At 42.4% G+C, this 16,198-nt stretch overlaps 1 protein-coding gene across 2 annotated transcripts in view; it reads right to left on the bottom strand.

The window, feature by feature from the left end:
* Nucleotides 1-766: 766 nt before the first annotated feature.
* LOC132393033 (coagulation factor X-like) overlaps nt 767-16,198 on the bottom strand; it is a 40,433-nt gene continuing 25,001 nt past the window's right edge. The window contains exons 5-8 of one of the 2 annotated variants that reach the window (XM_059967756.1): nt 14,558-14,689; nt 11,870-12,039; nt 3,840-3,957; nt 767-1,807 (exon numbers count right to left, since the gene is read on the bottom strand). In XM_059967756.1, coding sequence (XP_059823739.1) covers nt 1,239-1,807; nt 3,840-3,957; nt 11,870-12,039; nt 14,558-14,689 — 989 coding nt within the window. In that variant the 3' untranslated portion in view covers nt 767-1,238. The remainder of the gene's footprint in view (nt 1,808-3,839; nt 3,958-11,869; nt 12,040-14,557; nt 14,690-16,198) is intronic. The other variant, XM_059967757.1, reaches the window with a different exon arrangement.

Below are 16,198 nucleotides of genomic sequence, written 5' to 3' on the forward strand. Positions count from 1 at the left end.
ACAATAGCATATTTGGATATGTGTACGGTCCAATGTATTTGTAACTTAGGTACAGCTGTATTGTATGGTATGTCACTTACATTATGTAATGTATTTTGGTGTCTAATTATCTTGTACAGTTTATCTGTCACTATTGGACACCTGCTCTGCTAAGTGTACTGGTTACTGTTCTCGGGGGTGTAGCTTCTTCTATTCAAAAGCCATTTCCATCATGTTGATTAGTTTGTTTAAAGTCTGCGGTACTCTTTTCCCATTGGTTGGTTTTTGGATGCAATAAAGCCCTTCTCTGGTTCTGGGCACCCTGGGGGTATATATGATGGCATGTGCAGAGGGTTCACTCTCTTTCTTTTCTGCCACTTCAGGCTGAATTTGCAACCAGTCCTGAAGGACCACTGAGAGACAGCATTGCCGACATAGACCCCGACTCCCCACCGTGGTTTGTTTAATTAAGCATTTATGCATAGCATGCTTACTTCTTGGTTTTATAGATGGGGGAGATTTAGTAGTGTATCTGTTCATTTAAAGGGCAGCTGAACGTACGGTGCAGGGGTTTTGAATACCTTAGACAAATACTTGCTTAGCTAGATACCCGACTTAGCGTTCCACTGTTTGTGAAATAAATATCCCAAACACCCGTCTTTAAATCAGATTCTCCTGCTTCATTGATTAGATCCTTGAACCCGCTCTCCCGCGTTACAGTTACCATTGTAAGTAGCACAATTTTGTTCATCCACTGCCACTGTACATTTCAGTCAACCAGTTTCTGTACACTCACATAATTTAGTTTGTCTGCCACAATTAAACAGTCTTCAGTGTGCATTGGTGTGATGATATATACCATTTGCCTTCCAGATATAGTCACATTTTGATGGTAATTTTTATTCTGAATATTATTGGTGCACTTTTCAGAGATGGCATGTACACTCTGGGACAACTGCTTGCTGGTTCATATTTTACATACAGCATTAAACTATAACGTGGGAAAAAGATGACGTAGTGTAATTATACAAAAATCTTTAAAAAATTTATATTTCCTTTGTAACCCTAATGTAGATAAATGGAGCCAACTATTGATAATAGGTCTAATTTTAATTATGTCACAAAGACTGCATTTAATTTCTATGTTCAGCTCTGATGTACTGTATGTTGGAATTAATGGTAAGGAAGTCAAACTTTGTAATATATTTGCAAAGTGGGGTGTCTAGCCTGCACATATTAAAATGAAATGCATTTTCAATCTAATTATGTGTGAGTGGGTAAGTAGACATTTCTTTCATAACATATTTAATCCATTTGATGTATTTTGACACCTTTGTGTAGATGCCATATTTCCCTTTCTGTGCACATCCTTCTCCCCAGCTCACAATCCCAGTCAAAAACCAAGTGTTCTTGTGTTTGGTGACATGAGGGCCGCCACTGTCCCCTCGGCAGGAGTCTTTGTTCTCATTACTGTAGCCAGCACAGAACATGTTCTGAGACACAGGGAACCGACTGGATTCGATGCATTTGGCCCGATCGATGTAAGGCACAGTGAGCCGCTGCAGCTTGGTGGATGTCACACCGTGGTCTTGGAGACGGCCCCAGCCACTAACTAACGCGTTGGGCTGATTCATCAGAACTTGTTCCGCAAAGTTTTTATGGGGAATACAAATTGGTACAACATGCTGATTGAGTTGTAGCGGGTTCTTCAAAACCAGAATTGCAATGTCATTATCAAATGTGTATTTTTCGAATTGAGGATGGGAGATTAACATCGTAACCTCTTGTCGCTGCTCTGTACCTTCGTCCAAATTGATATCAAATTCACCTGCAGGAAGCAATAGAAATATCCAAATAAGATCTTTTGAATCTTTAGTTAATGGTTAAGTTTCTATCAAATTATTTGCAAGTTATGGATTCTACTCTGCAAACCAGAGCAGAAATCTAGTGGTTTTACAACTGGGTACCGGCAAAGTGCTGGAGGTTAGCCTCGCGATAAACTGGCACCCTATCCGGCGGTGGGGAAGAGTCTCGTACTCTCAGTCACTTCACGCCGCGGAAACTGGCATAAGCATCGGCCTGATGAGCCTATAAGGCTCGGGACAGACTTTAACTTTAACTCAGTGACCGGTGGTGTTCTCACGAATCTATTCTGTGACCCCTGCTCTTTGTGATTTTATAAATGATTTCGATGAGCAAGTGGAAGGGAAAGTTAGTAAATTTGCAGGTGACACAAAGTTTAGTGATGTTGTGGGTAGTATAGAAGGTTGTTGTAGATTACGATGGGACATTGATCGGGTGCAGAGCTGGAGTCAATGTGGAAAAGGGTGAAGTGATTCATTTTGTAATGTTGAACATAAAGGCTGAGTGCAAGGTTCTGGCAGGATTCCAATGTGGAAGGGACACCAGGATCTTGGCTCCACATTCAGAGATTCCTCAAAGCTGCCGAGCAAGTTGATAGGATGATCAAGAAGGCATGTAGTGCACTTGTCTTCATTAGCTGGGCTTCTTAATTCAAGAACCATGAGGTAATGTAGCAGCTCTTTGAAACTCTGGTTAGACAACTTGGAGTACTGTGATCATTTCTGTTTGCCACATCATAGGAAGGATGTGGGTGCAGAGGAGGTTTACCAGGATGCTGCCTGGATTAGAGAACATATCTTATGCAGAAAGATTGAGCAAGCTGGGTCTTTTCTCTTTGGAGCAAAGGAGGTGATTTAATAGAGGTGAGTAAAATGATAATGCACTAATGCACTTCCAGTGTTGGTTGTAGAGGCAGATACATTAGGGACATTTAAAAGTCTATTTGTGGGAGGAAAGTGTTAGATTAAATTTGGAGTAGTTTAAAAGGTAGGCACAGCATTGTGGGCTGAAGGGCCTGCATGGTGCTGTGGCTCTGTTTAAGATAAAAGGGTGACATTGCCTGAAAGAAGAGAACTAGATGTAAAAATGGAATCATGCATCATGGAAATGATCCCACCAGTGCTCAGATCACCAAACACCCACTTACACTGCTCCTATGTTAGTTCTTTCAACTGCCTTTTGATTGGCTTGTCACTTACCTATGTTAGGAATGATTTACAACTGTCAGTTAACCTATAAACCTGCATATCCTGAGAAGTGCTAGGAAACAGGAGCAACACGGGAAAACCCACGCAATCGGTCACGGGGACAAACAGGACAACCAGGCGGCTCACTCATCAGCTTGTCGCAAATTCCAATTGACCAGTCTGTCTGTTTAATTGAAACTCAGGGCTGGAATTTGACGGAAAGTGCCACCTACAGCTGAAATCTTAAATTCGTAGAAAAATTCTGCATTTAGTGAAGTTGACAACGAGGTAATAATCCTTTTGTCTATAAGTGGGTGGCACAATGGTGTACAGACAGAACAGTAGCGTAGAGGCTAGTGTAACACTTTACAGCATCAGCGATCGGGTTCAATTCCCGTCGCTGACTTCAGGAATTTGTACATCTTCCCATGACCATGCATGCTTCCACTGGGTGCTCCAGTAACCCCCTCACATTCCAAAGGTGTTTGGATTAGGAAAAGTTTGTAAGTTATGGACGTGCTATGTTGGCAGCCTGCCAGCTGCCCTCACTGTGTTAGTCGTTGACCCAAACAGCACTTTTCACTTTAACATTCAAAGTACACATAACAAAGAAAGACCATGTTTAATCTTTAACCTGTAGGAAGAGCAATAGTTAAAAATTAGATGTTAGAAAAAAATTGAAGAAACATGGATTTTACAGGAAAAGCATGAAACACAGAATAAATCAGAGAAACTTCTTAACATTTTCCACTGTATTTGAAATAAGAATCACAATTTATCAATAAAGCAATGTAGAAAAAGAGTTCTCACCAGCAACAGCAGTGATAGCCTTGGTGTGGTTAAGGCAATGGGCTGCACTCACTAGTAACCGTTCATTTAGAATCGTGGCTCCACAAAATACTGTGTCAGTTTCATCAAGTAATAGGATCTGTTGGTTAATTAATATATTACATCAAGATGATTATTTTAATAGGATTTACAATGTTATAATTATAATATTCTAATAGGATCTGTTGGTTAATTAATATAAAATCATTATTTTGCACTGAGGGCAATGTGAAACTACAGCCAGCAGGTCACAAATGGTTTGAGAGTCATGGTGAACTGCCAGCCTTAATTAGGGCCTTTGAAATTCATTCAGTTCAGGACCTGCAGCTGGTTGCTCAGCCGCTGAGATCCATTCACAAATACTGAAATTGAAGTTGCGTTCCTCAAGGACACGATCATGCAGTTGGTGAACAGAATCTGGGTGATAGTTAAGAGGAGATGCCTTGGTGTTCTCATGTGGACTTGCATGTTCAAATGGAGGAGAAGCAGAAAACAAAAAGAAGAGTACTGATTTTCCAGTCTGAGTCAATTATAGTTTCTGCTGGACGAGCAACGTTATTCAAGGACATTCACTTTGTTTTGGGGAAGCTCATAACTGAAGAACAGTTTAACTTTGAAAGAGGAACCAAGGAGGGCTGCTCGGTGTGGCATATTACCATATACTGGTGTGTGATCTAGTAAATGTGGATTTCAGCAATGTGTTTGACTGGTCAGGTGGGCAAATGCCCTTGGGATCCAAAAAAAGGTAATATTAGATTCAAAGCTGGGCTGTAATGACTGAGAGAGTACAGTGGATTGCCCAGGCCTTAAAACTGGAGTCCTGCTACTAATTCATGATTTAAATAGCAAGGTCAAGTACCCATTAAGAAGACCATGAGAGAGAGGGGCAGAATTAGATCATTCATCCCACCATTCAATCACGGCTGATTTATTATCCCTTTCAACCCCATTCTCCTGCCTTTGCCCTGTAACCTTTGATAACCTTATTAATCAAGAACCTAAAAACTTCTTCGTTAAATATACCAAAGGACTTGGCCTTCACAGCTGTCTGAGGCAAAGAATTTCACAGATTCACCACCATCTGGCTAAAGAAATTCCTCCTCTTCTCTGTTTTAAAGGGATGTCCTATTCAAAGATTGTGTTGTCTGGTGCTAGAGTCTCGCACTAATGGAAACTTCCTCTCCACATCAATTCTATCTATTCTCCCCATGTAGAAAAAGCCTTTCATTTCCTTTCAGTTAGTCCTGACGAAGGGTCTCGGCCCGAAACGTCGACATCGCTTCTCCCTATAGATGCTGACTAGCCTGCTGTGTTCCACCAGCATTTTGTGTGTTGTTGTTTCATTTCATCAGCCAGATTATTAACATACAATGTGAGTAGTAGCAGACCCAGCACTGACCCCTGCTGACAGCCAAGCAGAAAAGGCCTCTTTTATTCTTACTCAATGCTTTTTGTCAGACAAACAATCTTCTGTCCATGCTTGTAACTTTTCTGTAATACCATGGTCTCTTATCTTGTTTAGCAGCCTCACATGCAGCACCTTGTCAAGACCTTCTGAAAATCCAAGCAAACAACATTCACAGACTCTCCTTTGTCTATCCTGCCTGTTGTTTCATCAAGGAATTCCTACAGATCTGTCAGGCAAGATTTGTTCTTAAGGAAACCATGCTGACTTCAGCCTCCAACTTCTCAATAACGGACTCTCATCTTGCCAACCAGTGAAGTCAAGCTTATAACTTCCTGCCTTTTGCCTTCCTCCCTTTTTAAAGAGAGTAATGACATATACAATTTTTAATTTCTGTGGAATCATTCCAGAACCTAGTGATCAATAAAAGATTATTACTAATGTCAACCTCTTTAGCTACCCTCTACAGAAACCAGGGGCGTAGTCCATCTGGTCCAGGTGACCTATCTTTCAGCTTCCCAAGCACAATGTAACAATGACTAGACTCACTTCTGCCCCCTGACATTCATGAATTTCTGGCATGCTGCCAGTGTCCTCCACAATAATACCCGACTCAAAATGATCATTTCCTTGTTGCCTATTACTACCTCTCCCACATCATTTTCCACTGTCTACTCTGGCCTTTCATTTACTCTTCATATATCTTAAAACATCTTGATATCATCTTTTACATTTTGGCTAGTTTATTTTCATATTTCATTTTTTCTCTCTTTATTGCTTTTTAGTTGCCTTTTGTTGGTTTTTAAAAACTTCCCAATTCTCTAAATTCCCACTAATTTTTGCTGTATTGTATGCCATCTCTTTTGCTTTTTGCTATCTTTGACTTCCCTTGTCAGGCATGGTTATGTAATTTTCCTTCTAAGATACAGTTCTTCTTTGGGAGGAACTGATCTTGTGTGTTCCAAATTACTCCCATTATTCAGCCATTGCTGCTGTACCGTCATCTCTGCTAGTCCCCCCTTCCAATCAACTTTGGACAGCTCCTCTCTCATACCTCTGTAGTTACCTTTTCTCAGCTGTAATATTGATACATCCAGTTTTAGCTTCTCCCTCTCAAATTGCAGCTTGAATTCTATCATATTCTGATCAGTGTCTCCTAAGGGTTCCTTTACCTAATCACTGTTCCCTCTAAACTGTGTGAGTGAGCAGCAACTGAAATGCTCCTGTGCACATAGCCGTTGTTGCTGTGCCGCAGGTAGGATATTCATTCGTCTCAGGTTGACGGAAGAAACTGTTACCCAGTCTGGCAGTCCTAGTGTCGATGCTCCTGTACCTTCTTTCTGACAGCAGTAGGTCAAAGAGATTATGGGATGGATGATAGGAATTCTCAACAATACTTCAGGCTCTATCGTATACAACACTCCCGGTAAATGCCACAAATATGAGGGTGGGAGACCTTGGTGATCCTCTTGGCAGCTTTTATTATCCTCTGTAGGGTCTTGCAGTCTGATGCTTTGCAGCATCCTTACCTCACAAGGACAGGACAGTCTCCATGGTTCTCAGAAAGCTGTTAGAATGGGGGCGGGGAACCTTGCTCATCTCGATATCCTCAGAAAGAACAGACACTGCTGTGTCTTTTTGAGTAATAAGGAGGTTTGTGGGACAGGTTAGATTGTCTGTTATGTGCACACTAAAGAAAAGGAACTCAGTGCTCTTCATTCTCTCCACAGAAGGGCCATTGATGTGGAATGGAGAGTGCTCAGCCTGCACCTGATTGAAGTCCAAAATCATTTCCTCTGCCTTGTGTACATTGAGACTCAGTTTGTCGTTCTGTCACCATTTGACAAGCTTCTCTCCCTCCTCTCTGAATACCGACTCATCATTGTTGCTGATCAGGCCAACCACTGCTGCATCATCGGCCAACTTGGTGATGTGTTCGGACTGCATCTAGCAGTGCAGTTATAGATCGGCAGCATGAACAGCAGCGGGCTGAGCACACAGCCATGGGGGATGCCAGTGCTTACTGCAGTGGAGCTTGGGATGATGCTGCTAACTTGCACTGATTAGGGTCTTTTTGTCAAGAAGCCCAAGAGCCAGGTACAGAGAAGGGTGTTGAGCAACGATTGCATTAAACTCAAGCTGAAGCTGAGGAACAGCGTTTGGTTTGAGCGGTAGGTGAACTGGAAAGGGTCCCATGCAACTGAAAGATGGGATTTTACATGATCAGTTACCAGCTGCTCAAAGCTCTTCATGATTGCTGAAGTGGGTAGTGGTCATTTAGGCCAGTTACTCTACCTCTTTTGGCACTGTCTTAAAGCCTGCAGGGTCAGTGGATTGTTACAAAGAGATATTAAAGATATCTGTTAGCAGTGGGGTGCAATCCCTCAGCATCTCAGCAGGTATGTTGTCTGGCCCTGCAGCTTGGTCTGGGTTTACCCTGGCTAGGATCCTCCCTGCCTCTGCTGCGGCCAGACAAGGTGCCTGTTCCTCAGGGGGAGAGGGGGTTTCCTCGAGGTCACAATATTTAATGTATTGAATTTGATCCACTAATCATTGTCATTCTCAAAGACCTATTTTCACTAATCTTAGACTAATTACATTTATTTCCTTGTCAGTTAACTCTCTGAATTTCCCATGGGGATCAGTGAATGTCACATGACAATCCATTTGGTGCTTGCCAACAACCATGTGGCAGCCATCATGATTGCTAATGCACCAACCCTGGGCCCACATGAACCTGTAAAAGAAGCCTCCTATGCTATCTAGACATGACACTGTTGAGCATCCCCGAGGAGGATAAGGTAATTCTCTCAGGGAACTTCAATGTCAGGGTCTGTCAGGACTTCAACATTTGGAAGAGTACCATAGGAAAGGCAGGCGTTGGCAAGATCGACTCAAGCAAAGTACTATTTCTCACCATATTTGCTGAGCACACTCTTGTCATCATGAGCACTCACCTCCATCAGAAAAGCAAATTTAAGGCATCTTGGCATGACCCTCGATCTAAGCAGTGGCATCTCATTGACTATGTTATTGTGTGAGCCAGGGACCACTGTGATGTGAACATCACAAAGGCCATGATTGGCACAGATGACTGTTGGACAGATTATCTGCTCCACCATGCCTATCACACTCATGAGAAAGAGGAGGGTTCACAGAAGCAGACCAGGACAATATTACAACTCAAGGGCCTGCTTGACACTGCCACCCAGCATCACCTTCAGCCCTCATTTGGGGAAAAGCACTAACCACTAATATTTGGAGAATATTGAAGAAGACGGGGCTCTGCTTAAATCCACCATCCTCCATATTTACAAAAACACCTTTGCGCATGAGTCCAAGAAACATCAAGATTGATTTGATGATAACGACTTAGAGATAGAACAACTTATCTCCAAGAAAAGGAAAACCTTTGTGCTTGACAGAATTACATCAGCATAAGAACAAAGCCTTACTTCAGAGCCAAGGCAAATGTCCAGTACAGGGTGAAGCAGCTAAAGAACTGAGAAAGCACTGGAAATTCAGAGACTGTCAAACTCTTGTAAAGTGAGATGCTTCTCCAGTACCAACACAGAAATCTATGGCACCAGGTACTGTGGATTAAATCCCCTGTGCTCAAAGGATGGGAAGGATTTGTCAGAGGGTCAGAAGGATATTAACAATTGATGGAGAGAGCATATTCAAGAACTTCTGAACCAGAGCTTACTAACCAAACCCTCCAGAGACGTGTGAGAGAAGACATGGGGGAAGCTCGCATTATGTAAGCGGTCCAATATGGCATTGGGAGCTTGAGAAGTAACAAAGCCACTGGTCCTGATGGGATCCCAGCAGAGATCTTCAAGGAAGGTGGACCAGCACTCCTGCACCATTTACATGCCCTGGTCCTGAAGGTCTAGGAAAAGGAACTCTTGCCCTCAGAACTCAGGGATGCTCTAGTAGTGACCATGGTTAAGAAAGGATAGAAGGCAAATCGTGGCAATTACAGAGGCATCTCCCTTTTCTTAACAAGAGGCAATGTGCTTGCATGTATCCTTGTCAACTGACTCCTTTCGCTATCTGAAGAAGTACCCCCAGAATCTCTGTGTCGTTTCCGTCCATCTAGAGGTATTGCTAACATGATCTTCAGACCCCGCCAATTACAGGAAAAATGCTGTGAACAAAGGCAATCCTTGTACTGTACTTAGCTTTCATAGATTTGACAAAGTCTACTGCATTTGACATGCAGTAGACGGCCGAGTTCTCTGGCATATACTATCAAGATATGGCGGTCCTGACAAGTATTTTCAAATACTGAAGTGATTGCATGATGGTATGTCAGCCACAGTACTCTGTATTAGTGGTGCTGGATCAGAACCCTTCACTGTGAAGACGGAAGTCAAACAGGGCTGTATCATTGCACCCACCTTATTTACCATCTTTATTGCTTCTTCACCCCATTGGTCAAAACCTGCCACAAGCAATCCTGATCATGGACTTTTGGATCATGGATCATGTCTTTTCAAACTCAGCTGGTTCAAGGTCAGCACCACCATTATCATGGAGCTTCAGTAACTAGACAACAACACCATTGCAGCACGCTCTGCAGAAGACCTCCAATATGTCCTGAATGCCTTTGCCAAAGCATACAGTGACCTGTAGCTTGTTTTGAATATTAAAAGACTTAGGCCCTAAATAAGTCATTACTCAACCGTTCATTTATCCAGCTCACCATAAAAATTGATGCTATTGCCCTTGAAAATGTAGACCACTTTCCCTGCATTGGCAGCATTCTCTCCTCAAAAACAGACATTGACTCGGAGATCAACCACCGCCTGGGTGGTGCTGGTGGAATCTATGCAGGATTAAGGAAAAAAGTCTTTGAAGACCATGACCTATGAGTCCAAACACAACTTTTGGTCTATAGAGTAGCCATCTTTCCTACATTATTGTACAGAGCAGAATCATTTGGCACCTGGAGGTGCTGGAAAATTACCACTAAAGATTTTGAGGATCAGCTGGAAGGACAGACGCATGAACACTAGCATACTGGAGGAGGCCAACATCAACAGTATCTCCAGCATGATAAAGCAACACCAACTCCAATGGATAGGTCATGTCATCCGGATGGCCAACTCATGACTCCCCAAACAGATCCTTTACTCCGAGTTGAAGGGACATCAGCAAGCCTCCGGTGGGCAAAGTACCATCACAATTAGCCTGAAGAAATTCAACATTACATCTAAAAACTGGGAAGACACTGGAAGATAGAGCTGGAGGAAATCTGTTCCAGAGGGAGCTACTCTACACGAGAGTGACCTCTGCTGTGCTGCAGAGAACAAGTGGAGTCACAGCTTCGGAAGGAGAGACTGAACAGGCACTGTGGCGTGGCATCCTTGCTGGATTGGGGCAGGTCCCTCCTGTTGTTGCTGCTCTTCAGTGATTGCCTGGTGAAAGACAAGGTGGATTGCATGCATACATGCATTTGTCTGCAGATTGCTGAGGGTTTATTCTGGCCAACAACCATCAATCTACAGGACATGTCACTCAGGGACTTGGCTATATTATATATTTTTATGTGACTGTATGTTTACTGCTATCTTATTTATGCTATATGTTCCTTATGTTGTGTATGACTGTTGGTACTGTGGTTTTCACCTTGACCCCAGGGGAAAGTTTTGTTTGGCTGTATTCAGGGTATTCATGCATGGTTGAATGACAACTCATCTAGAACATCATACTCAATTTGAGAGATTGCATGAATATTACTGCGTGCTCAGCCCTTTACCCCCACGATCATGTGGCTAAGCATGGCTCCAATGCTATAGGCAAATCTCTTCTTGCAGGTGCAATGCTGCAATAGACAATGGTCTGTGTCATCAAAACTGAGGAACTAATCACTGACTTCAGAAAAGGGAATTTGGGAGATCACATGCCAGTTTTCATTGGCGGGTCTCAGGAGGAGAGAGTTAGAAATGTCAGATTTCTGGCCATCAGTATTTTGGATGACCTGTCTTCGGTGCAACACATGCATGTAGTCACAAAGGAGGCGTAGCAGTACTTCTACTTTCTTAGAAGCTGAAGGAGATTTACATCTTTCTTTTGATATGGAAATAGAGTAGATGAGAGGGTTGAGACTGTTTGGAATCTAAAGGATGTGGTGTTCAGTCTGAGTACAGTATGTCTGGGTATGGATCAAAGCAAATGGGATTAAAGTAGTTATTAAAGGTATGAGGACAGAACAGGCCAGTGGATGATACTGAGTTGGACAGTAAAGGTGAGGGAAATGATTTAGTCTGGGTGGGTTGTTAAAGAGTATGGACGTGAGCATGAAAGTATTAAACCAGATGTAGTGAGTAAGTATTGGACCATGTGGAGAGAACTGTCGAGTGAAGTTGATCTGGTGAGGAAATTAAAAGGTAAGTATTAAATGGATGCAATATAAAGAAACTAGGCTGAGTAAAAGTCTTGGACTGCAATAAGGATTTAATTTGGAAGTAACCCATGCAGAATAAAGGGTTTGTACTGTGCTGGGAATGGAGTGACTATACTGTTTGAGTTCAGAAAGAATTCAAAGTGAAGTGGAAACTTGTTTATTTCTAATTTGTATTCTTGGATGTATGGTAAGTACCTGCCATGGACACTGTCCCGGTGGGCAATCCTGGCCTCCCACGATTCTGATTAGTGGATTGCTGCCACTTTCTCCATCCAGGTCAGCATCAGTGTCATTTACCATACTGCTGTTCGTAGGCACAGGATCAGTCAAGAGCAGTGGGCCAACTGTCCCACACGGATTACGTACTGATCAAAGGAATAGAGAAAGTGTTTACTTCAGATACAAGCCCTTTATGACTGACTTCAGTACAACATCTTTGCCCTTTAGCCGATTGCGGAGTTCCTCAGATTGAGAGCTGTCGAGTGGAGTGTATAGTCTGAAGATCATGGAACAAAGCAAACCATTTAACAACTTTATTCAATAGCTCATTCATCCAACTTCTCCATCTCACCTTCCTCCAATCCCCCAGATGTTTTCCAAGTTATTTCAAATTAAAATTCTCTGGTATTACATGTGTATTTAATGGCGTACCCCTTATTATTGAGATTCTGACTAAGATCTGTCTTTAATCTTGCAGCTCCAAATCTTAGCTTGTCAGGTGATCCCATAAATTCAGTTGTACAAAACACCCTACTGCTAAGCATTGCACAAAATTATGCTGAGCAATATATTTAGTATATATTACTATATATACATACTTGTTCTCTCTTTATCATGATAAATTGGTATTATTTATTGGATGATCAACTGATATAGCTTGCTGAAAATCATTTTTATTCTATATATTATTTATGCATTAGTAATATATTTCCCTTCCTCTACCTCTTTAACTGCCTATCTCCGTTTCAGTAATCTTGAGATATTGGATTTATTGATGAATTTTGCTTGTTTCTGTGTTTTCATGGTTGAATCATATGTATACATTATGTGTCCTATCCACCCGTCAGTTAAGGATTTGGCATGGCTGTTGTAATAATTGATTTTCTTTTATTTGCACTTTGGTCTGTCTTTGTTTTATTATTGGCTTTTGGAAGCTGTCCTCTTTCTGCTACTCAATAGATCAGCTAGCAATTTCACCTGTCTTCTGAGCAGCAGCTCAGATTTACGTTTCTTTGTCTCATTGTCTAAAATGAATTGCTTGGATCTGAATAGGATGAGCGCAGCTAAGGTAAATGTGGGGACTAGAATGAGGCTGATGAATAACAGCAAATAAAATAATGACAGGTTTGAAAAAGGACCTGGTTTTCAGATTTGTCAAATTCCATCTTACATACATCCCTAAGAGAAAGAAGTATTCTAAAGGCAAGATGGCAAAACTGTGGCTAACATGACACGTCAAAGCCAACATAAGAGCCAAAGCATACAATAGAGCAAAAATTGATGGGAAGTTAGAGGATTGGGAAGCTTTTAAAAACCAACAGGAAGCAAATAAAAAGTTATTAAGGTAAAGATGGAATGCAAAAGTAAGCTACCCATAATATTAAACAGGATGTCAAAAGATTCTTATGATACATAAGGGACGTGATTTTGAGGTACATAGAGGCACATGACAAAATGGGCCATAGTCAGCATGGTTTCCTCAAGAGGACACAGCCTCAGAATTGAGGGGTATCCTTTTGAGAACAGAGATGAGGAGGAATTTCTTTAGCCAAAAAGAGGTGAACCTGTGGAATTTGTTGCCATAAGGAACTGAGGAAGCCAAGTCTTTGTGTATAGATTCTTGATTTGTCAGAGCATGAAGTGATACTGGGATGGGGTTTGGAAGGCAGGAGATTGAAACTGAAAGAAAAAATAGATCAGCCATGATGAAATGGCAGAGCAGACTCAGCAGCCTAATTCTCCTCCTGTATCTCATGTTACAGAAGGGAAGAGAGGCAGACAGTTGCACTCTATATTGCCAGTGAGGGGACATGTGTAACCTAGTTATCCATCTCCTACTGTTACCAATAACACCTTTCCAGGATTTTTGTGGAAGCACACCTCAAATAAAGAGAAATGGAAAGCTGAAAGTCTTACCTCAGAAAGATATGAAGCTGGTATTCAGCTGAACATTTAAAGATGCACAGCAAGCTTGTTAATAGTGAGGAGCATGCCCAGTTTGTTCACTGTTGGTGCACAGATGCCAGTGGAGGGTTAGAAAGGAGAGGAAACATAAAAGGGTGTGTTCGATCATTTATGAATTTTTGGAAAGGTAGGTGGGTTGGTGAAGGCTAGAGAGGAAGGGAATGATGAGGTTTGAATGATTGTGTAGGGGTTGGGTGCATCTGAGTAGAGGCCACCCTCCACCACCAGCAACTCGAATACTTATGCTTATTGTTTATGGGTATGGTTTTTACAAAATTGGATCAAGATTGTTTATATCTGTGGAAGTATCCCTTGATGGGTGATAGTTATCAGTTTCTAGTATCTAGTTTGTGCTTTTATCAAATTACAATGAATTTTCTCAGAGAAAGCAACATAAGACTTAAGTAGACCAACTTATATTTTACTATTTTACTCTCAGTGACATCATGTCTCTGAGGACAGTGAACTCTGCATCTACAACCAGATTATGCCACTTTATCCACTCCATATGAGAATTAGATAAAGCTGGAGCGAAGAGAGCAAATGAAGTGACTGGCTTGGGTTTGACTTTAAGTGAACTGAAGAATGAAATAAACAATGAAGAACATACACTTAGCTTTCTCCACTTTTCTCAGTCATCGATGGTGCTGGCAAAAATTCCAAGATGCAGAAAATTGCAAAAGCATGCCATGTGCCTACCTGCAGGAATGCAGGATTTTTCATCTTCAGCAAGTACAAAATCAGAATCACAGGAACACCTAGCCAGGCCGTGCTGGGCTCGGCAGTAGTGGTGGCAGCCTCCATTGTTCAGATTGCAGAGCTTTGGAATTTCTGAAAGATATAAACATCATCTGGAGCTGGGACCTAATTTTCACTGTGTTCTGGTGAAGTGGCCCAGAGATCAGGCTTCCAGCCTCATCTCTCTCCCAGTGAGATGTGTTGGAAGATCACATAGGAGGCAACCAGTGACAGCAGGTTCCAGAGGGAGTATTCTGAAGAGGTTCAGTTAGTGACAGCAATACTCCAATCTGTTTTGGGGGAGTCTGTGCCTGGGGTGCAGAACAGCTGACTTTTGGTAAAGAAGGCCCTGTTCCCTATTCAGTTTTGGAGCAATGAAGATTTCTAGAAGGTAGCAAAACTGGATTATTTAAAAAGCCACTACCTAGTTTTGCCAGTTGAATTGTCCAGGTAGACTCATTATCTCAGCTTGTTCCTGCCCACTGAACTGATATCTGCATACCTCGACTCTGTCTTATCCTTCCTAGTTCAGACCCTTCCTACTACATCTGTGGCTCTTCACTCGCGCTGGATCTTTTCAAGGATTTCAGGTTCCCTGGGCCCCATCATCTTATTTTTACTATGGATGTCCAGTCCCTATACACCAGGAAGGCCTCAAAGCTCCCTGTTTCTTTCTGGACACCAGACCCAACCAGTTCCCCTCCACCACCACTCTCCTCTACCTAGCAGAACTTGTCCTCACTCTCAATAATTTCCCCTTTGGCTCTTCCCACTTCCTTCAAACAAAAGGTGTAGCCATGGGATGTTGCATGGGTCCCAGCTATGCTTGCCTGTCTGTGGGCTATGTAGAATAGTTCATGTTCTAAGCCTACAAAGGTGATCGTCCTGCACTTTTCCTACGCTGCATTGGTGCTGCTTCCTGCACTCGTGCTGAACTCATTGATTTTATCCAACTTACAGCCAGCCCTTAAATTTACCTGGTCTATTTCCAACACCTCCTCCCCTTTCTCAAACTCTCTGTCTCCATCTCTGGAGATAGCTTATTTGGTGATGTCGATTATAAACCAATGGATTCTCACATCTAGATGACTATTCCTCGTCCCACCCTGTTACCTGTAAAAATGTCTTCCCTTTACTCAATTCCTCCGTCTTCATCGCATCTGCTCTCAGGATGAGGCTTTTCATTCTAGAATGAAGGAGATGTCCTCCTTTCTCAAAGAAAGGGGTTTCCCTTCCTCCACCATCAGTGCTGTCTTCAACCGCATCTCTTCCATTTCACGCACATCTGCTCTTACCCCATCTTCTGCCAAGTCCTCACTTACCACCCCACTAGCCCTCGCATCCAGCACATAATTCTCCGAAACTTCCACCATCTCCAACGGGATCCCACCACCAAGCACATCTTTCCTTCTCCCTCCACTTTCTGCTTTCCACAGGGATCACTCTCTATGCAACTCCCTTGTCCATTTGTCCCTCCCTGGCTCTCCTGGCACTTATCCTTGTAAATGGTACAAGTGCTACACCTGCTCCTACACCTTCTCCTTCACTATCATTCATAGCCCCTAACAATCCTTCCAGGTGAGATGACATTTCACCTGTGAG

The sequence above is a fragment of the Hypanus sabinus genome, chromosome 4 (genome assembly GCF_030144855.1).
Source record: "Hypanus sabinus isolate sHypSab1 chromosome 4, sHypSab1.hap1, whole genome shotgun sequence".
NCBI lineage: Eukaryota > Metazoa > Chordata > Chondrichthyes > Myliobatiformes > Dasyatidae > Hypanus > Hypanus sabinus.